The following is a 20,220-nucleotide window of genomic DNA, read 5'->3' as shown; positions in this document are numbered from 1 at the left end:
CCTCCTGCTCCGCTCCCCGCCCCCGCTCACGGAGCGCCTCCCATACAAAATTTATGAAAGTGCTCTCAGCTCGCGGTGCGGAGCGCCGTCCTATTCCCAGGGCAGCGGCGCTCAGCCGTGCGGCGCCGCCTCCCAAGGTGTTTTCGCTGCACCTGCCCCCGGGGACGATCCTCGGCCCGCGCCCGTCCAAGTACCTGCCCCAGTCCTTGGCGGGTCGTCGGGCCACTGGAACCGCCCTCCCTGGCCCCGCAGGCTTCTCCGAGCCCGCACCCGCAGCCCAGCCCCCGCCTGCTCGCCCTTCGCGGCTGGAGGTCACGGAGAGAAGCTGCTGGAAGCGTGTACTCGCCTGGAGTCCTGATCACAAGTCCAACACCCTTGCCCCGTCTCCTCCCTGACCGGTGCCCCTCCCTCCTGCTGGGCTCGACGGCTCTTCCCTGCCTGCCTAAAACAGCTCTAGCGAAACAGCGGTCTCCCCATCCCGAGTCCCAAGACACTGTTCTTTTGGGGGAGATGTGCGGGACAGCTAGCATTCGAGAAGGTCTAGTTGAAAATCCTATAAGGAACTACTACGAGTTCAGGTGAATTATCTCCGACTGGAGGGCTGCTAGTCCCCACCGGTCCTACACAGACCCCCGCCCGTGCGAGGATTCTCCAAACGGGGAGGAAGTACCTCCTGGAAAGTGGGTCCTGCTGGGGCCCTCTGGGCCAAGTGCCGAGAAGGTTCAAGCCAGCAGAGATCCTAGGTGGAGGCCGGCACCCCCTACTGGCCTGACATAAGAACAACTCCGGGGAGAAAAAAAAAAAAAAACGACTGGACCAGGTCACTCATTGAACATATTAAGAATTATTATATGTGTTACACTGTGTGGAAATTCAGCCAATGAAAAAGAGAAGGTCCTTGTCTTCCTGAAGTTTATATTCTAATAGGACCAAATGAGGAAAGTCCAGTGAGATGGTAGTGCCTGGAAGAAAAACAGGAAGGTGTTGCTCAGGAGCTGACCTGGGGTGGGGGAGGGGGTTGGGGTGGGGATGGAGCTGATTTGACACTTGCCATCTAAACAGAGATCTAATAGAAGTCCTCTGTGGAGTAAACGTCGTGATAGGAAGATCAAAAGCAAGGTCATTATCATTCATGCACTCATACAGGCACTCAGTACCCTGAGGCCTCCTGGCTTCAGCTCAGGATAGAGACCTCATGACAATCAAAAGCATATGATATTATAGAGAGGGAGAAAAGGCCCACAGGCTGTGTTCAAATGTAACAAAAGTTACAAGATACAGGATGGGGCCTGGCGTTGGTGGCACACGCCTTTAATCCCAGCACTCAGGTGGATCTCTGTGAGTTCGAAACCAACCTGGTCTACAAGAGCTAGTTCCAGGACAGCCTCCAAAGCCACAGAGAAACTATGTCTCGAAAAACCAAAAACAAAAAGAATTCAGGATGGGGATGACCAGAAAGCAACTTAAGGTGTGAGAATCAGAAAAAGAGCCCTTGAGGTCTGGATTCAACAGGCTGACTGGAAAGGGCACCCAGGAAGGATGGAGTGTGTGGAAGGACAGGATGCCAGGAAGGACAGGATGCACAGTTGTTTTAAGATGTGAAGTGACCTTATTTAGAACATTCCTCAGCTTGGTCTTTCTAGGGTTGGGGGCGCTAAGGCATTCTTTCTTATAGTCCCTGCCAGCTGCAGGACTCCCCTGACCCTGCACCACCTGAGTCCTGTCAGACTAAACTGAGGACACTGAGAACTGTGGAGGCAATCCATCAAACTAATGCCTAGAGGTTAAACAGCTTGCACAAGAGCATTCAGTAATCCGTGATAAAGTGTGGGCCCAAATGTGGGTATGCTATTCCTTTTCCCACCCTCCCATGCTGCCGCCTCCCCATGACCTCCTTGCCCCACAAACTCCAATATGTTGGGTAAAGTTGGGCGGCATGAGTGTGAGAAGCAGTTATTTTGGGATTCAGGAGGGCTGGATGCTGACTTGGAGTCCAGCCAGGGGATGGGGGTGTCTGTAGGTGGGTGCTGTGGTGTAATGGGGGAGGGGGTTACACTGAGCCTGTCTTCTCATCAGGCAGTAATTACTCAGACTTCTGAGTAACTCAGGAAAGAAGACCCTCACAGACAGATGGAAGTATCTCAACCCAAGCTGAATGGCAGCTACCATTGTCCTGCACAGTCAGGTCTTAGGGACACACTCAAGACTGTATCGCAATGCAGTTTTCCTCTGTATCGCCTGGCTTCCTAATGGGGGCAGTGCTGCTCATTAGTGATGGCATCTCTACAGTAAAGATATGGGAGATGGGGCACACCTCTCACCAGGGGATGAGGCAGCTGCTGGCAAGAGGCCACTGTGCCATTGGTGACAATCTTTCCACCATGGAAATACAAACTAAAGCCAGAAAGGAAGCTGTCCACAGGAAGACTAAGTTTCGGTATGTCCAGAGGGCAGCACTCTGAAGGGTTGGGGATGTTCAGAGAAGCATGGGAAGCCCAGGCTGGACTCTTTATTTTTGGGGGTGAGGGTTTCGAGACAGGGTTTCTCAGTGGCTTTGGAGGCTGTCCTGGAACTAGTTTTGTAGACCAGGCTGGTCTCAAACTCACAGAGATCCGCCTGACTCTGCCTCCTGAGTGCTGGGATTAAAGGTGTGTGCCACCACCACCTGGCCCCAGGCTGGACTCTTTTCAAGGTGAAAGACTGTTCCATGATGAACACATTCTGAGCCAAGTCATACCTGTCCTCAGAGTGACAGAGGGGCACCAACCCTTTCCATCCTGTCCCTTGGTGACTCATGCCCAGCATGCCTAGCCATCTCTCCTTTGAGCAGCCTCCCAGGCAAGGCCTGTCCCTTGGCTGCTTGTTTTTACATCTCTCTGCACCTTAATTAGGGGTTTCCAAGCAGGGAGGGCCTCCAGGGGAGCCTTAGGCCACAGAGCTGTCTTAAAGGGACAGCTGTGCTCACTGGTACCACTGTGTAGAGAGGAGGATGTGAGTGGTGAGGGGTTCAGAGTCCTGATGACCACTGCTCTTGTGGTGCGGACTGCTGAGAGTCGGCCCTGCAGGTGCTTTGTTCTTCCAAAAGGTCAAGACTGTCTCACTGATTCCTCTTCCTTCTCTTTGGGGTCCCAGGAGTGCTGTCCACCGATCAGGAAAAAGGCTATTGCCTGAAGCACAGCCTAGACAGGGCAAAAGCTTGCCAGGACCCAGAAGGTTTAGGGAATTGGAGGCCTCAGGCTGCCCCATCCTTCCAAGAAAGCCTTTTGAGTTTCCATGCTGTCCCATGAGTGCCAGCCTCTCCCATGTCAGCCCTCCACAGGGTGGGCTCAGAGAAATCCACACCAAGCTTTCAGCTTGGGAACCGGGCTAGTAGGCGCTAAGGTTCCATCCTATTGGGACAGCAGAATCCTCTGAGATAATGAATGTGTTATGTCAGCTGACAAGTCTACCTAACCAGGAAAGAACTAGGGTGAGGATGGGGAGCAACAAAGGCCCGGTAAGTCGGCAGAACTTGCTCAGGCACACTCACGGGGTGTGACAGCTTTGAACCAGGCCAGGCAAGAGCGTGGGGGACAAGGTTGCTCAGAAAGCAAGTGCAGAGTGGTCTGAGACCACTAGGAGACCCGGAGGGCTCCGAGAGTCCAGACCTTTTGGACCAAAGGCCGCCCATTGTAGAACCGCCCACATCTCCTCTTTAGTCTCCGCCCTGCGAAAATCCCCGCCCTTTGCTGGCGGCTCGGCGGTCGATCGTGCTGCCTGGGTTCTCCGCGTTCCTCCAGCGCTGCCTTTTTGGTCCCCACGTGGGCTCCAGGGTGATGGCGGCGCTGGTAGTGTCCGAGACAGCGGAGCCGGGAAGCCGAGTCGGCCCTGGCAGAGGTGGGTGTAGCAGCGCTGTGGCCTCCAGACCTCGCATCTCGGGTGGGATCTCCAGGACAGGGCGGGAGGTGACTCCTTTCTTCTTGAGACTCGAGAGTCTCATGTTATTAGAAATTCTGGACTCCCGTCACCAGAGACCCAGGGACCGGTCTTTCGGGACGTGAAGAGTTGTCCGTCCTGGGAGTTTATGACCCTGAGGGCGGAACTACACCCTATCCCGGCGGGCAGAATGACCCCGGAAGAGTGACGGATAAAACGGATTCCGAGGGAAGGGAACCTGGCGCGTTTTACAAGTGGTCTCGGAAGGAATGCTTTTATTTATGGTGTCCTTCACCAGGCACTAGCCAGTGGCCACTAAATGCCAGCCCTGTGCTAGGTGTGGGAGTAGAGTACCACCCTGGCCTAAGGATCTCTACTCAACCGGGGGCGGGGATACCGATGCAAACAGAAGGTGACAGCCTTGGTAAAGGAGGAGGTGCCTGCCTACTGCTCCTCATGCTAGCACATGCCATGTCCCAAAAGACCTCCAGAGATTTGGACCTGTTTAAGAGATTCTGCGGGGAAGCCGGCGAGTCTAAGCTAGTTTGTCCAAGATCATGAAAACAACTGACCGAAGAAGACCCTGACCGCGGAAATATTTAAATATGATCTCAGCGCTCGGGCCTACCAGGCTATAGAGTTCTTCAGTACACTCCACCACCACAGATGAAAGCACGGGTCTAGGAGGATCCCCCCCATCATAGGCGCCCTAGCAGAAGTTCTGGTACATAACATAGGCTCTGTAGGTAGGGGATGACTAAATTAATTTCTTGTCTTTTCACATCTCCAAACTGTTTGGCTCCTTGTGAGATACTGTGTTGGGAAGAGTAGGATGTCCAGGATAAGGCCGTGCTGACAAGCCTCAGTTTTTTTTTTATTTTATTTTATTTTATTTTATTTTTAGTTTTTTGAGATAGGGTTACTCTGTAGCCCTGTATGTTCTGGAACTCACCCTGTAAACCAGGGTGGCCTTGAACCCACAAAGATCTGCCTGCCTCCGGAGCGCTGAGATTAAAGGCAGGTGCCACCACCACCCAAGCCTCAGTGTTTTTTTTTTTTTATTAAACTAGAAATTGGTTATTATTAAATTTAGTTGTTTTTTTTTAAGATTTTATTTATTATGTATACAACATTCTGCTTCCATGTATATCTGCACACCAGAAGAGGGCACCAGATCTCATAATAGATGGTTGTGAGCCACCATGTGGTTGCTGGGAATTGAACTCAGGACCTCTGGAAAAGCAGTCGGTGCTCTTAACCTTTGAGCCATCTCTCCAGCCCCTAAATTTAGTTGTTTTTGTACACATTCATTTATTTTACATTATTTACACTTATGTGTGTGTCACAGGGCCTGTGGAGGTCAAAGGACAACTAGTGGGTTCAATTTTCTCCCTCCATATGGGGTCGCCAGATGGAGCCCAGGTCCTCAGGCTTGGAGGCAGGCACCTTTATCCAAGGAGCTATCCTGCTGGCTTCAGGATTTTCTTTTTAGTTCAAGGGCTTATTTGTATTCCTCTCTGTCCAGGCTAGAGTGTTACTTCTAAGGTATAAATGCACCCTTATCTATTTGTCCACTGATGGTACTAAAGTGTGTTCTTTTTGGCCTTCCTAGGTTAAACTTAAGGACTACAGACTAGGGAACTTGTTAAGTCATTTCAGTGTATGGTGCTTATTTCCTTTTAATTAAAAAAAAAAAAAAGTTGTTAAGTCCTGCGGTAGGTGGTGGTAGTGGCTCACACCACACTTGGGAGACAGAGGCAGGCAGATCTCAGTGAGTTCGAGGCCAGCCTGGTCTACAAAACAAGTTCCAGAACAGCCAGAACTGTTATACAGATAAACCCTGTCTCAAAAACAAACAAACAAAAAAACCAAACTTTTTAAAATTAAGTTTATTTTTACTTATGTGTATGTGTGCCACCTGTGTGGGTACCAGAAGAGGTAGGAAGAGACTGTCAGATTCCATTGGAGCTGGAGTTACAGGTGGTTGTGAGCTGCCCAATGAGGATGCTGGGAATCAAACTTTGGTCCTCTAGAAAACAACAAGAGCTCTTAGTGACTGAGCTCCCCAACCCCCACCCCCATTGTGGCTGTTTTAAGACAGGGTATCACTGTAGCCTAGACCAGCCACCATGACCACTGCCATACACACACACACACACACACACACACACACACACAGAGAGAGAGAGAGAGAGAGAGAGAGAGAGAGAGAGAGAGAGAGAGAGAGAGAGAGAAGGAGAGAGAGAGAGAGAGAAAGAGAGAGAGAGAAGGAGGAGAGGAGAGAGAGAGAGAGAGACTGGAGATTGAACCCAGCGCCTTGTTACATGCTAAGCAAGCAGCCTGAGTTATACAACTAGACGTTTTGAGGCAAAGTCTCATTAAGTTGCTCAGGCTGGCTGTGAACTTTTGATTTTCCTGCCTGAGCTTCCTAAGAAGCAGGGATTACAGGCCTTCTGTACCATGCCCAGCTTAATTTGTGTGTGTGTGTGTGTGTGTGTGTGTGTGTGTGTAGTAGAGGCCAGAGGTCAGTGTCAGGTACCTTGTTTGCTATCTTTTTTTTTTTTTTTTTTTTAGTTTTTCGAGGGAGGGTTTCTCCGTGGCTTTGGAGGCTGTTCTAGAACTAGCTCTCATAGACCAGACTGGTCCCGAACTCACAGAGGTCCACTTGCCTCTGCCTCCCGAGAGCTAGGATTAAAGGTGTGTGCCATCACTGCCTGGCTTACTACCTTCTTTTTAATTAAAAGATTTTTTTTAAAGACAGGCATGGTGGCACACCTTTAATCCCAGCACTCAGGACAGAGAGACAGGTGGATCTCAAGGCCAGCCTGGTCTACAGAATGAATTCCAGGGCAGCCAAGGCTATACAGAGAGACCCTGTCTCAGAAAAAAAGAACAAAGTAATCATTTATTTGGGGGGGGCGGTGTGTGTGTACATGCATACATGCGCATGTGTGGGGAATCATAACATCACTCAGGGATGTCAGTTCTCCTTTTACCATATAGGGTCAGGGAATTGAACTCAGGTCCTCAGGCTTAAAGGTAGGCACCTTTACCCTGAGACATCTTTTTTTAGTCCTCCACCTTTATTTTTTTTAATGTTTTTTATTTGTGTGTGTGTGTGTGTGTGTGTGTGTGTGTGTGTGTGTGTGTGTGTGTTGTGTGCACACGAGTGCAGGGACCCGAGGAGGTCAGAAATGGGTGTTGGGCTGGGCGTTGGTGGCGCACGCCTTTAACCCCAGCAATCGGGAGACAGAGGCAGGCAGATTTCTGTGAGTTCCAGGCCAGCCTGGTCTACAGAGAGAGTTCCAGGACAGCCAGGACTGTTACACAGAGATGGAAGGAAGGAAGGAAAAGGAAGGAAGGAAGGAAGGAAGGAAGGAAGGAAGGAAGGAAGGAAGGAAGGAAGGGGAAAATGAAAGAAATGGGTGTTGGATTCCCTGTTGTACCAAGTGCTCAACAACTGCTGAGCCACCTCTCCAGCACCCCACCTTCATTTTTTTGATCCAGTCTGTCACTGAAACTGGAGCTCTTTGATCTGCTTAGACAAGCCGGAGCACTGGGATCACAGGTCTGCTGTTGTGAGCAGCATTTTTTTTTTTTTTTTTTGCATATTTGCTGGGAATCTGAACTCAAGCCCTCATTCTTGTGTGACAAGCACTTTACCTCTTCTCCACCTTTGATTGATTTTTTTTGAGGGGGGGGGGTTGTTAACTGTTTTCTGAGACAGAGTCTCCCTGTGTGGCTTGTAGCTTTGGATGGCTTGGGACTCTATATAGTCCAGGCAGACCTCAAATTTGGAGGTGTTTTGTTTTGAGACAGGGTCTTTTATGCTGCCCTTTTTTTGTTGTTGTTTGTTGGTTTGTTTTTGAGACAGGGTTTCTCTGTGGCTTTGGAGCCTGTCCTGGAACTAGCTCTTGTAGACTATGCTGGTCTCAAACTCACAGATATTCACCTGCCTCTGCCTCCTGAGTGCTGGGATTAAAGGCGTGTTATGTTGCCCTTGTTGGTCTTGACACCTTGATCCTCCTGGCTGAGGTGTGCACACTGCACCAGTCTAGCTTTACTACCCTTATAGAGTAGTGGGATGAAGGCATGGATTATCCATGTGGGCCAAGTCAATGGGACTTGAGTTGTGTGACCAGACACAACTCTTCTTTGCTTTTAGTCCTTTTTTGTGTCATTTCTAGTCCTAAGGGGTGAGCCATACCCCCATTTATGACTGCTGGTAATCTCACAGCATAGAAGTAAATTATGCAAACTTTTCCTGGTTTATGGGCTGTCGCTATCTGTAGGATGAATTCAGTTGAAGCAAAAGCTGGGTGGATGTCCTTTGTGTGTGAAACCTGGCCTTCAATTTAGAGTTAACAGATTAAGTGGCTCTGGCTGCCTGTGGTAAAGGGCCTATGTAGACTCAGTTCTTATGTTTGTTCTAGGTCGAATCTCTCGGGGTCGACTGGCCAATCAGATCCCCCCTGAGATCCTAAACAATCCCCAGCTACAGGCTGCTGTCCAAGCTCTGCCTTCTAACTACAACTTTGAGATCCCCAAGACCATCTGGAGGATACAGCAAGCCCAGGCCAAGAAGGGTGAGCTCCCCAAGGACAGAGCTAGGGTGAGGTTGGAGAGGTTGCCTGCCCAGACACAGCCATGTCCCATCTCTGACCCTCTCTGCCTGTCATGTTTTGTCTTGCAGTGGCTTTACAAATGCCAGAAGGCCTCCTCCTCTTTGCCTGCACCATTGTGGATATCTTGGAAAGGTGAGGCTTGGGCAGTGGAGAGCAAGCTGAGTCTTTGCCCAGTATAGTTATGCCTGTTGGCATAATTTTTCTTTCTGGACCACTGGTTAGCCCCTAAACGTCCTACAAGTGTACACACACAAAGGGAAAAACTCAGCACAAAACTCCCTTCCCCTATACAATCTGGGCAAGGGCAAAGAAGTTAATTCCAGTTTCTAGGCCGGGGCCCATGGTAGCATTGAAGTGGGTGAGGGTCTGGCTGTCAAGGGTGGGAGCAGAGTGGAGGGGTGAGAGGCTGTGGAGTTGAAGGGGGTGCATCTTTTTCTCAGGCTCAGTTTGGCTGGGAGTAGGGATGGGTGGCAGAGGAGAGAGATGCCTAGGGAAAGAAAGGTATTCAGTTCCTCTACCCCCCTTCTAAGTTTCTTCATGACAATGAGCCATTGCTAAGGAGTTGGGGGGTGGGAATGGGGGAGCAGTGCTCAGCCATCTGGAGCCAGCATGAGCACAGGGAGGGGGAATGAAGGAAAGGCAGGTCATCTCGTGCTGAGAACCTCCTACTTCCCTGCTGCTGCCCTCACCCCTCTCCCTCCCTGCCACCACAGACCCACTTCCCTGCTCCCACCCTCTTGCCCCTTGGGGATGCTCTCTGGGGCTCAGGCCAATTTGCATACATTTTAATCTATAAAAAATTAAGTGCTCTGGCTGACTCAGAGCCTGGGCTGCATTCTAAGGAGTCTGAATAATCTGCTTCTGTGCACAGCCTGATTTGGGGAAGGGGGTGGAGGAGGGGGCAGGCTGGCAGCAGCTCAGCTCCCCCCACTGCACCCCAGAGGAAGAATGGGGGAGCCCAGTCACAGAGCCAGCATCTATGCCCAGGTATGGTCTCTTCCTAAGGGAGCTAGCTGAGCCTCCTGCTCTGTCCCAGCGGTGAGTTTAGGGGTGCGGGTCTTTCCTACCCGCCCTGCCCCCCCCCAGTGATTCAGGCCTGGCAGCAGATCTCATAACAGTGTGCTGTCCAGAGCCCACTCTTCCTGATGCATGAGGAGTGTGGGCAGCGCCATGTGCTGTGGGGGAGCTGTGCATGGGTCCTCCCCATCCTGGGTACCCGTGGCCTTGCCTAAAGGTGGGGAGCGGGTGGGGTCTGGGCAAGGGGAGGCCATGTGTATCCATACATCGGTGCCCACACAAACAACAGTGCCAGAGCTTGTGCGGTGGGGAGGGGGAGCTTTCCCTGGCCTGGTATGATGAGTCAGAGTCTCAGGGGGTCTGTGTTGGACTCTGCATATGCACTTCTGTGGGGTAGGGGTCCCACTTGCAGTCTAGGGCTGGACAGGGTGCTGCAGACATATCCTCACACAGCAACTGTTCTGGGAACTGCTGCCAGGGCTGAGGGAGGTGGCAGCTGCACCCCTCCTACTCTTGGTTGGCAGCTGCCAACTCAAGGACTTGGAAGATATGGGGAAAGAAGAGTTGGGTCCTGAGACACCTCCAGAGTTAGCACTGGCTCCTGCCTCATTCCTTGTGTCGCTGTCCCATTGTTTCCCCAATCCCACCCTACAGGTTCACAAAGGCCGAAGTGATGGTGATGGGTGATGTGACCTACGGGGCTTGCTGCGTAGATGACTTTACTGCTAGGGCCTTGGGAGTCGACTTTCTGGTGCACTATGGTCACAGCTGTCTAGGTATGGTGGGCTGGGACACCAGGATTCTGGCAGGGAGGCAGGTTGCAGGCTAATGTTCCCCTCTGTCATGTGTTTTTGTTCTGCTTGCAAGCCCAGAATCCCTTCTGGTTTTCAGGATGGCCTTGGCCTTTCTATTTTGCCGGTGGCTCTTTCCTCTGGATTTGGCTGCCTTGGAAATCATGAGACTGTCTCAGATGTGCATGTTTGATGTTTCTGTTTGTTTGTTTGAGACAGTCTCACTCTGTAGCCCAGGAAGGCCTGGAACCTAACAGCTGTCCTCCTGTTTTAGTATCCCAGCTGCTAGGATTACAGATGTGAGTTAGCATACCTGGCAAATGCAGGTGTGTGAAAGGCTGTTGGTGGTATAGCAAGCTGGATGCCCAGCTAAGTGATGAGAAAGAGTTCTAAGAGACTGACTCTCCCTTCTCCCTAATTCCCTCCCAAGCTAAAGCTACTATCCTGGCTACTTTTACGATTGGGACTGGGCCAGACTCCCTGCTCCTCCTGCTTTTCATTTATTTATTTAGTTTTATTTTTGGTCTTTTGAGACAGGGTTTCTCTGTGTAGCTTTGGAGCCTGCCCTGGGACTTGCTCTGTAGACCAGGCTGGCCTCAAACTCACAGAGATCCTCCTGCCTCTGGGATTAAAGGCGTGCGCCACCACTGCCTGACCCTTACCCACCCTTCCTTCCTTCCTTCCTTCCTTCCTTCCTTTTTTCTCTTTTCTTTCTTCTTTCCTCTCTCCCCGTTTCTCCTCTTTCTTTTTTTTTTTTTTTGAAACAGTGTCTTACTAGGTAGCCCTGGCTGGCCTAGAGTTTATAGAGATACACTTGACTCTGCCTCCTGAGTGCTCAGATTAAAAGTATGCACCACTCCTGACTGCCCATTTACATTGTTTTGGGTTGTTTTTTGTTTGTTTTTTTTTTTTTTTTGGTTTTTCAAGACAGGGTTTTTCTGTGTAGCTTTAGAACCTATCCTGGCACTCGCTCTGGAGACCAGGCTGGCCTGGAACTTGCCCATTTACATTGTACATGACAGACATATTTTTATTATCTTTTGCTTTGTGAAAATACATTTTCTGGGGCTGGCAAGATGGCTCAGGGGGATTAAAAGGTTTTGCCACCACTGCCTGGCTCCTCCTGCTTTTTAGAACACTTTTTTTGAACTCTTCTCTGTAGTCCCCATGGACACGTCAGTCCAAGACTTCCGTGTATTATATGTCTTTGTGGATATCCGGATAGATACTGCCCACCTTCTGGACTCAGTCCGCCTCACCTTTGCCCCAGGCAGCTCACTCGCTCTGGTCAGCACCATTCAGTTTGTGTCAACTTTGCAGGTAAGTAGGTCAAAGAAGAAAAGGTACTCCAGAGTGCTCCTGGCTCCCGTGCCTGATGCTCTGGGCTCTTCCTCTGGCCCTGGCTTTCTCCCAGCTACTTGTTTCTCTTCCTTCCTCATCAACACAGGCAGCTGCACAGGAGCTGAAAGCTGAATATCATGTCAGTGTCCCACAGTGCAAGCCCCTGTCCCCTGGGGAGATCCTAGGCTGCACATCCCCTCGACTACCCAAGGAAGTGGAAGCTGTTGTGTAAGTGAAAAATGGAGATTAGTTTGTAGAGACATACAAAACACAAGGAAGGAGCCTGAGGCTCCTGATACAGGAAGAGGCAGAGTCTAAAGCTCCTAACCTGTGTGCTCAAGGTCAACTTGCAAGATAGGGCCCAAGTGGGAACTACACTTCAGGTTTCCTTGCTCAATCCTTCATCCAGAAGGCTATGACTAAGGTGGAGACAGAACTCAAAAGGCCTGATGGGGGGATCAGGATGGATAGAAATGGAGGGAATATAATTGGAGAAGATGGATGGGCACGCCCAGGCTGCAGCCCCATTAATTTAGCATCCGGACAGCTAACAAGCAGAAGCAGCGTGTCTCCTGCCGCCTAATTATTTTAGGTAATGGAAATGCTTAATGTTGTGTGAATGCAGCCAGCCTCAGAGCCCACAGCTCCTCTGGCTAGGACTCTGGAGGGGAGTCCTTTTCTAGCTAATGGGAGGGGCACTGTGACTCAGCCCCACCCCTGGGAGCTTTGGGTTCTGCTCCCACAGGTTTTGCTACATCCACATAGGATACTCCTGCCCTTAGGCCCACATATAGGCCTTCCACAGCCCAGACCTGGCAGCCCTGTTCCCCAAGGACCATTCCCCATGTACGTGTGCCAGCAATAATGGATGCCCATCATCCGGGACTTCAAGGTAGTGTTGAGGGAGACGTCCTGAGTGTTGGCTCTGGACTCTCCAAGTCCCAGGAAAGTACTATGAGAGTATATCTCCACTGGTATGTATGTTCAGTGAGGCCAAGTAGTGAAGCCTGGTATCAAATCTCACTTTGAGCAAGTGAGTTTTGTTTTGTTTGTTTGTTTATGTAGCCTTTGCTGTCCTGGAATTCACTGTCTAGCCTCAGATTCATGGAGATGCCCTGCCTTTGCCTCCCAGGTGCTGAAATTAAAGACATGAGCCACTAACCTGGCGGTGGTGGCACATGAGTTTGAGGCCATCCTGGTCTACAGAGCAGATGCCAGGACATCACTGGCTACACAGAGAAACCCTGTTTCAAAAAACAAACAAACAAAAAAGGACATGAGCCACTATACCTGGCTTGAGCAACTATATTAAAGTGTAGGTGTTTTAGTTAGTCCAAGCCTGGAAATCAGAAGATCAGGAAATAGCAGTTGTTACAACTCAGAACTTGGTTCAAGAGTAGCCTCTGTGTACCCTAGAACCTCCTCTATGGCCTATATAATATACATTTTAAAATAAAATAAATAAATTTTATTTATTTATTTTGGATTTCTGAGACAGGGTTTCCCTGTGTAGCCTTGACTGTCTTGGAACTCACTCTGTAGACCAGGCTGGCCTCAAACTCAGAGGTCCACCTGCCCCTACCTCCCTAGTGCTGGGATTAAAGATGTGCGCCACCACCGCCTGGTGGAGCATCACCACCAAGCTTCTTGAATGTTTTACCTTTATGTATGTCTGTTTGCTCTGCATATGCCTGGTCCAAGAGGAGATCAGAAAAGGGCATCAGATCCTTTAGGATAGGAGTTACAGACAGCTGTGAGCCACTGTGTAGGTGCGGGAATCAAACCCAGGTCCTCTGACAGAGCAGCCAGTGCTCTTGACCAGAGAGCGATCTCTGCAGCCCTGACTATAGATAACATCTTAAACACAGCTTCCTAGTCTGTGTTGAGCTTAATAAAAGAGAAACTGCCCTCAGCTTTGAAATTAGGCTTTCCTGAAATTAGGTGCCTTTTGTTGGCCTTGGCCCATCCTTACTTTCCTCCAGAAGACTGCATAACACAGCTAGAGATGTTTCTGAGGCTCCTTACTGTACATATGAGAGGCTCTAAGATGAACTGAGGACTGTCAGCAGCATGGAAGGCTGAAGACTCAGTCGTCTGGACCTGTAAGCCAGGGCACCCCCTGTGCTACCTGCCACTTACCACACTCACACACTCTTCCCACCCTGCAGGTATCTTGGAGATGGCCGCTTCCACCTGGAGTCTGTCATGATTGCCAACCCTAATGTCCCTGCTTACCGGTATGGGCTGGGGAGGGCTGACCATCTGTGGTAGGGTGAGAATCTGCCCTGGAGGCCCTCAGGGGGCTATTCCACATTCTCTGTTCAGAAATGGCAGTCATCCCTAACTGGGGCACATCTGAATTTAGACCCAGGACTGATGTTGCCTACCTGGGAGTCATACCAAGCTCCTAAAACACCCCCTTGCTCTCCCCTGCTCTAGCTGTGGGGCTGATCTCCTCAGTAACAATCCTCATTCCTGTCTGGGGCCAGATTTCTTTCTTGTTTTAGATTTCTTAATTACTCGCTTAGATCCTATGTCAGGAAATCACTTAGGCAGCGTGACTCTGGCTGTCACATGATTCTGGCAACTCTTCCAGGTACGACCCGTATAGCAAAGTCCTATCCAGAGAGCACTACGACCATCAGCGCATGCAGGCCACTCGGCAGGAAGCCATTGCTGCTGCACGCTCAGCCAAGACCTGGGGCCTTATTCTGGGAACTTTGGGCCGCCAGGGTAGTCCCAAGATCCTGGAGGTGAGAGGGCTGACAGGAAAGAGCTGGAGAAATCTGTAGGTCAAAGTATCCAGCTTTGGCTGCTTCATCACAGCCTCCTTCTCCCAACAGCACTTGGAATCTCGGCTCAAAGGCTTGGGGCTTCCCTTCGTGAGACTTCTGCTCTCTGAGATCTTCCCCAGCAAGCTCAGTCTACTTCCCATGGTGGATGTGTGAGTTCCCCCGCCTTGCTTGTAGGGTGACCAGCTAAAGGGACCTTAGAAACCAGGTTCTGCCAAGCAGACTTAAGGCTACAGCCATTGGAACTGCATATGTGATTATGGAATTTTAATATTTATCAAGTACTTTTCTAGCAGGGGCCACCTTTGACCAGGGGCCACCTGCTTTGTTTGAACATCACAGTGTGGTGGGATGAATGCCAGGGTCCTATGCACAAACTTTGGGTCTGGGGGGGTGACTACCCACAAATGAATTACCCCCAGAAAGCTCTGAGGGGACTAGGGAGATAGCTATTGGAATAAGGTCTGGTGACCTGAGTTTGGTTCACTTAAGGTGGAATTTTTGTCTTTTCATTTTTTTTATTTTTTTGGAAATAGGGCTTCTCTGTGTAACAGCCCTGGCTGTCCTGGAACTTGCTTTGTAGACCAGGCTAGCCTTGAACTCGAAGAGATTCACCTGCCTCTCCCTTTTGAGTGCTAGGATTAAAGGCAAGCATCACACTGCCTGACTGAAATTTTTTTTTTTTCTTTTGCATATGTGGAACTCTAGTGGCCACCCTCAGGTGCTGTCCACACACTTTCTCTGTCCCTCCCACTCCCTTTCTTTTTCTGAGCCTGGGTCTCTCACTGACTTGGAGCTTGCTAAGTAGGCTGGTTTCCACTCCACCTGTCTAGGCCTCTCAATGCTGGGAAACACACACTTTCTTTTTTTAATGCAGTGGTTCTGGGAGTTAAGGTTACAAGGCAGGCACATTGAAGTTATCTTCCCAACAGTACAGTACTCGTAACAACAATAGAATCAATATATCCTGTTGACAAATGGTCATGTTCTTCTGTGTGGTACCTCAGAGAGAGGTGGACTCCACGTCGTCTTACTAACTTCCTCTCTTAGGTGGGTGCAGGTGGCATGCCCACGCCTCTCCATTGACTGGGGTTCAGCCTTTCCCAAGCCACTGCTGACACCTTACGAGGTAACGACCACATTTGGAAAACTTACAGGGAAGTGGGCTTTGTATCTCCTGTTGAGGGTTATGAGATGGCTAGCATGGGTGAACATGTTCCGAGAATTGATCTTAATACTTGGTCTATAATGTTGGTAGTAGCCTAGGCTGGCTGCAATTTACGGAGTGCTGGGAGGCAAAGCGCCACCATACCTGAGTTGCTGTGTAAATGCGAGTTTACTCACCTCACATTTCCTTTTGGTAATATATATTATATAACAATAATTATATAATACCCTTCTTAGGCTGTGGTCAAATTTCCTAATGCAGAGACAAAAAAAAAAAAAGAAAAAGAAAAAGGCATTGGTATCATTGTCTTCCCCCCACCCCCAGGCGGCCGTGGCCCTGAAGGACATTTCCTGGCAGCAGCCCTACCCCATGGACTTCTACGCCGGCAACTCCTTAGGGCCATGGACAGTGAATCACGGTCGGGACCCTGGACCCCGGGGTCTCGGCCAGCCGGCGTCGGGCAAGGTAGGCGGGGACTTAACGATGGCAGAGCCAGCGACGTGAGCCACGGCCGCCGCCCTGAGGATACCGGGAGAAATGCAGGGTTGCGGGTGGAGGTCGCATTAGTGAGACCTGGATTTGTTGGCTACCTCAGGTACAGCAGGGTTTCAGAGGCCAGTCTCCAGCCCCGGCCTGTGAGGGTTGTAGCTGCGCAGACCTGAAGGCTGCACTGCCGGCTTCCTGAGACGTCTCGAGTCGCAGGTATCTGCAGCCACACCCCACCTTTTTGTCTTAGGAGCGCTCGCCCTCCCCGAGCCCCGCCTTCTGGGTGTTGCCGGGTTGGACCACGCCCCCCGCAGGTTCCACTTCCGCCCAGGGAAGGCCTACTTCCCGTGGCCCTGCGGTATGGCGGCACGGCAACCCCTGAGAGTGCTGTGCCTGGCGGGTTTCCGGCAGAGCGAGCGGGGCTTCCGTGAGAAGACTGGAGCGCTGAGGAAGGCGCTGCGGGGCCGCGCCGAGCTCGTGTGCCTCAGCGGGCCGCACCCGGTCCCAGAGGCAGCAGCTCCCGAGGGCGCCGGGCCAGACTCCGGTGAGACAAGCCTGCTCCGTCAATCCCTCGCCATCTAGCCGGCCCCCTAACACACCCGGACCTCTCAGTTCTCACCCAGCTCCTTTAACTCAGGCTCCAGCCTGCGCTTCCAGGTTTTCTCCTACCAGGCCTCCCTCTCCTCTCCCTCTCAAGTCTCCTGGCCGCGTCCTTCCCAGGCTTTGCCCCCGCTCTTTCTTCCCTGCTCCCCTCTAACTCCGATCCTGTGCTCTTATCTGCTTCTAGGGCCCGGTGCTCCGGAGGAGCAACCTCGAGGCTGGTGGTTTTCTGAACAGGAAGCAGATGTTTTCTACGCGCTGGAAGAGCCTACAGCATGCAGGGGTTTGGAGAAGGCCCTGGAAACTGTGGCACAGGCCCTGGACACGCTGGGACCTTTTGACGGACTCCTTGGCTTCAGCCAGGGGGCTGCACTAGCAGCTTTTGTGTGTGCCCTGGGTCAGGCAGGCGATCTCCGCTTCCCCGTGCCGCGTTTTCTCATACTTGTGTCGGGGTTCTGGCCCCGAGGCCTTGGCTTTAAGGAATCCATCCTGCAGAGCCCCTTGTCACTGCCTTCGCTTCATGTTTTTGGGGACACTGATCGCATCATCCCTCCTCAGGAGAGTATGCAGTTGGCTAGCCAATTCCTTGGCGCTGTCACCCTCACCCACTCTGGTGGTCACTTCATTCCAGCAGCTGCGACCCAACGCCAAGCCTATCTCAAATTCTTGGACCAGTTTGCAGAGTGAATCAACATATGTCTCTGAACTGCTCCCACTTGTCTAATTCCCTCCTGTTCTTGACCTAGTGGGTCTCCACTGTGCCACTCTTCCTGTGGCTAGCTGAAAGGCACCCATTCTCAGGACTCATATAAACCCTGCCCCCTTACTGGAGCAGAGGGGGAGCAGGCAGCCTTACACTTTCGTTTATGGTAAACATGAGAAGGCCAGAAAGCCCGTCCAGGAAAGTGATGCACAAGCAGGGGCGGGCACCCCTGTGACTGCCATACAATAAAGTGATGGTTTAGACAGTGATCATCTTTTTCCTGGTATACAGACCCTGGGGCAGCACCAAGCTAAGAATTACTTGCAGTTATTGTGTGTATGGGTGCAAGCCATGGCACCTGTGGAGGTTAGAGGTTAACTAGAATTGATTCTCTCCTACAACCATGTAGGTCCAGGGTGGAACTTGTATCGGTCTTGGCAGTTCATGTCTTTACCTGCTGAGCCATCTCACCATCCTTTTGTGGAAGTCCTAAGACCCAGACTAAAGAAGCCAAAGGACTTTGTGACTGAATCAGAACTTTTACATCTGAGGAGTTTGGGGAAAGGCTCTGCCTGGGTCATCTGCTTTTAGACTTCCTAGATCCTGATAACTGAGCATTGGGAGTTGGATTTTCTTTTGGTCCCCAGCCCTGTTACTTTCTCTTCTATAACTGCCTCATCCCTTCTGAACTCTGAGCTTGAAAGCTTGGATAGTACCAGATGTTGGATAGAGGCCAAAGACAGCACAAAAGAAACTTCTTAGGGAGCCCATATACAGTTTCTGGGATTAATGCTATACATAATTGATGATGCTAATCATCACTGATGTAATGAGAAAGCCAAAGCCTAAGCAGCCTGACTGGTTTGCCCTTGGGCAGTGGAGTGCAGCCAGTCTCAGCACTTTAAGGATTGCCCTCTTGCCATTTCTTATTTCAGTGCCCACTCCAGCCACACACATAGACACTTCTGCTTTTTCTAAGACATCACTAGGCCCTACCTAGTCTCTCTCTCTCTTTTTTTTTTTTTTTTTTTTTTTTTTTTTGGTTCTTTTGAGACAGTTTCTTTGTAGCTGGCCTTGAACTCAGAGATTCACCTGTCTTTGCTTCCCTAGTGCTGGGATTAAAAGTGTGAACCACCACTGTCCAGCTGGCCCTTACCTAGTCTTTTTGTTTGCTTGCTTGATTTCTTTTTTCCTTTTTCTTCCAAGACAGGGTTTCTCTGTGGCTTTGGAGGCTGTCTTGGAATCAGGCTGGCCTTGAACTCAAGATGCCTGCCTCTGCCTCTTCTACCTAGTCTTAAGCCATGGTATCTGCTAGGGAGCTTTGTAACTGAGCAGGAGTTGGAGCTAGTACAATCCTTGTCATAATCACATCTATTACCCAGAGTTCCATGTTTCCTGACATAGAAGTGTTTCAAGGTATAGTCTGGAGGGGCTGGAGAACTGGCTGGGTGATTAAGAACACAGGCTGCTCTTTCGAGGAACCTAGGTTCAGTTCCCAGAACCTACATGGCAGCTCACAAACATCTATAACTACTTCCAGAGGCTCTAATCGTAGGTCCCAGGCATGCACATGGTATATGCTTAAAAAAAAGTCAGTGACCCAATGGCCAGGGGTGGTGGCACATACAGGCAGAGTTAGGATCTCTGATTCTTGTCTACATACAGAAACACGTTCAAAAACATTAGATGATCCTGGCAGAGTCTGACCAGGTGTTCCCTTTCCCCAAACTTCTCAGTTGTAAAATCTCTGAGTCACCCTTCCACCAAAGGGGTTGTGAGACAGCTCATCAGGTAAAGGCATTGACCGCTAGAATATGAAGACAAACCCTCATACACATTTTTTTTTTCTTTTAAGACTGGAATTATACCCAAAGGCCCAGTTTACTGGTTTTAGAACCTTTTACAACAAAGCTGGGGTAGGGAGTTGGTCTCTGCCTTGCTCTAGTCTTCCTGGAGTTGCTTCCTTGACAAAAGGAGATTGCCACAGATGGGATTACTCCTATAAAGCTATTGGCTTTGGTCCATTAGCAGTCTGCTTTGGATGGATCTGCAAATCAGTAAGTACTCAGAGCTTCTGGCAGTCATAGGCTGCCCCCTTTAGGTGGGCTCCAAGCTGGGGAAAGGATGACTTACACTCCTCGGGAGTCCTCTAAATTAAAGATACACATGAGTGGCCCTTAGGCTCTAGCTCTATCAAGAAAAAGGAAGGAGAGGGCTCAGGCAGAGCCATATTAGGTAAAACAAGTGCTCAAGCTTGGAGTAAAGGTTCCTCCTGAGAATCAGAATGGCTCTGACTGCCAACAAGTAGGGTGTCACCTCTCACCATGCAGACTGAACCTTAACCCTACCACACGCACATCCTATGGACCACTTAGATGAGGAGCATTTGTTAAACTTGCAATTCCTAGAGCAAACTACAGGTCTGTGTGATAAACTACCCCTGGTCATTCCTGAGGTAAATATTTGAAAACTACAGACTTGGGTAGAATTTGAAGCACCTGGTAAATATGTGTTATTAGGAAAGAGCCTTTGATGTGACTCAGAACCCTCTGGGGAGGAAAGACAGCAGGTCCCCTGAGGAATCACTGTTCTAAGATTTTCAAATTAGTGTGATGGGCATAATGGCACAAGCCTTTGATCCCAGCACTAGGGAGGCTGAGGCAGGTGGATCTCTGAGTTCAAGGCCAGCCTGGTCTACAAAGCAAGTTCCAGGAGTGTTACTTAGAGAAACAAACACTGTTGGGCTTTTTGTTTGTTTTATTTTTTTGAGACGGGGTTTCAG

General features: G+C 50.3%; 2 protein-coding genes and 1 long non-coding RNA gene across 4 annotated transcripts; 2 read left to right on the top strand and 1 right to left on the bottom strand.

Annotated features, from left to right (window-relative positions):
- Nucleotides 1-3,719: 3,719 nt before the first annotated feature.
- Nucleotides 3,720-17,061, top strand: Dph1 (diphthamide biosynthesis 1). 2 transcript variants are annotated; one of them, XM_027426759.2, is made up of 14 exons: nucleotides 3,737-3,876; nucleotides 4,399-4,661; nucleotides 8,349-8,501; nucleotides 8,609-8,672; nucleotides 10,212-10,333; nucleotides 11,511-11,668; nucleotides 11,796-11,917; nucleotides 13,858-13,926; nucleotides 14,286-14,442; nucleotides 14,533-14,633; nucleotides 15,532-15,610; nucleotides 15,974-16,114; nucleotides 16,245-16,351; nucleotides 16,923-17,061. In XM_027426759.2, exons 4-13 carry the CDS (start codon nucleotides 8,620-8,622, stop codon nucleotides 16,332-16,334), a joined length of 1,092 nt encoding a protein of 363 aa, XP_027282560.1. In that variant the 5' UTR covers nucleotides 3,737-3,876; nucleotides 4,399-4,661; nucleotides 8,349-8,501; nucleotides 8,609-8,619; the 3' UTR covers nucleotides 16,335-16,351; nucleotides 16,923-17,061. The 2 variants fall into 2 exon arrangements, with proteins under 2 accessions (XP_027282558.1, XP_027282560.1); XM_027426757.2 differs by lacking the exon at nucleotides 4,399-4,661 and having other exon boundaries at nucleotides 3,720-3,876.
- Nucleotides 11,249-16,420, bottom strand: LOC118239151. Its single transcript, XR_004770758.1, has 2 exons — nucleotides 16,240-16,420; nucleotides 11,249-15,901 (listed from the first exon to the last, which is right to left on the bottom strand). It is a non-coding gene; the product is annotated as an uncharacterized LOC118239151 (long non-coding RNA).
- Ovca2 (OVCA2 serine hydrolase domain containing) lies at nucleotides 16,419-17,707 on the top strand. Its single transcript, XM_027426760.2, has 2 exons — nucleotides 16,419-16,679; nucleotides 16,923-17,707. The coding sequence occupies exons 1-2, from the start codon at nucleotides 16,496-16,498 to the stop codon at nucleotides 17,420-17,422; spliced, it is 684 nt and encodes a 227-aa protein (XP_027282561.1). The 5' UTR covers nucleotides 16,419-16,495; the 3' UTR covers nucleotides 17,423-17,707.
- Nucleotides 17,708-20,220: the final 2,513 nt, after the last annotated feature.

The sequence above is a fragment of the Cricetulus griseus genome, chromosome 7, assembly GCF_003668045.3.
Source record: "Cricetulus griseus strain 17A/GY chromosome 7, alternate assembly CriGri-PICRH-1.0, whole genome shotgun sequence".
NCBI classification, from domain to species: Eukaryota; Metazoa; Chordata; class Mammalia; order Rodentia; family Cricetidae; genus Cricetulus; species Cricetulus griseus.
This window is presented reverse-complemented; position numbering and strand designations above follow the sequence as displayed.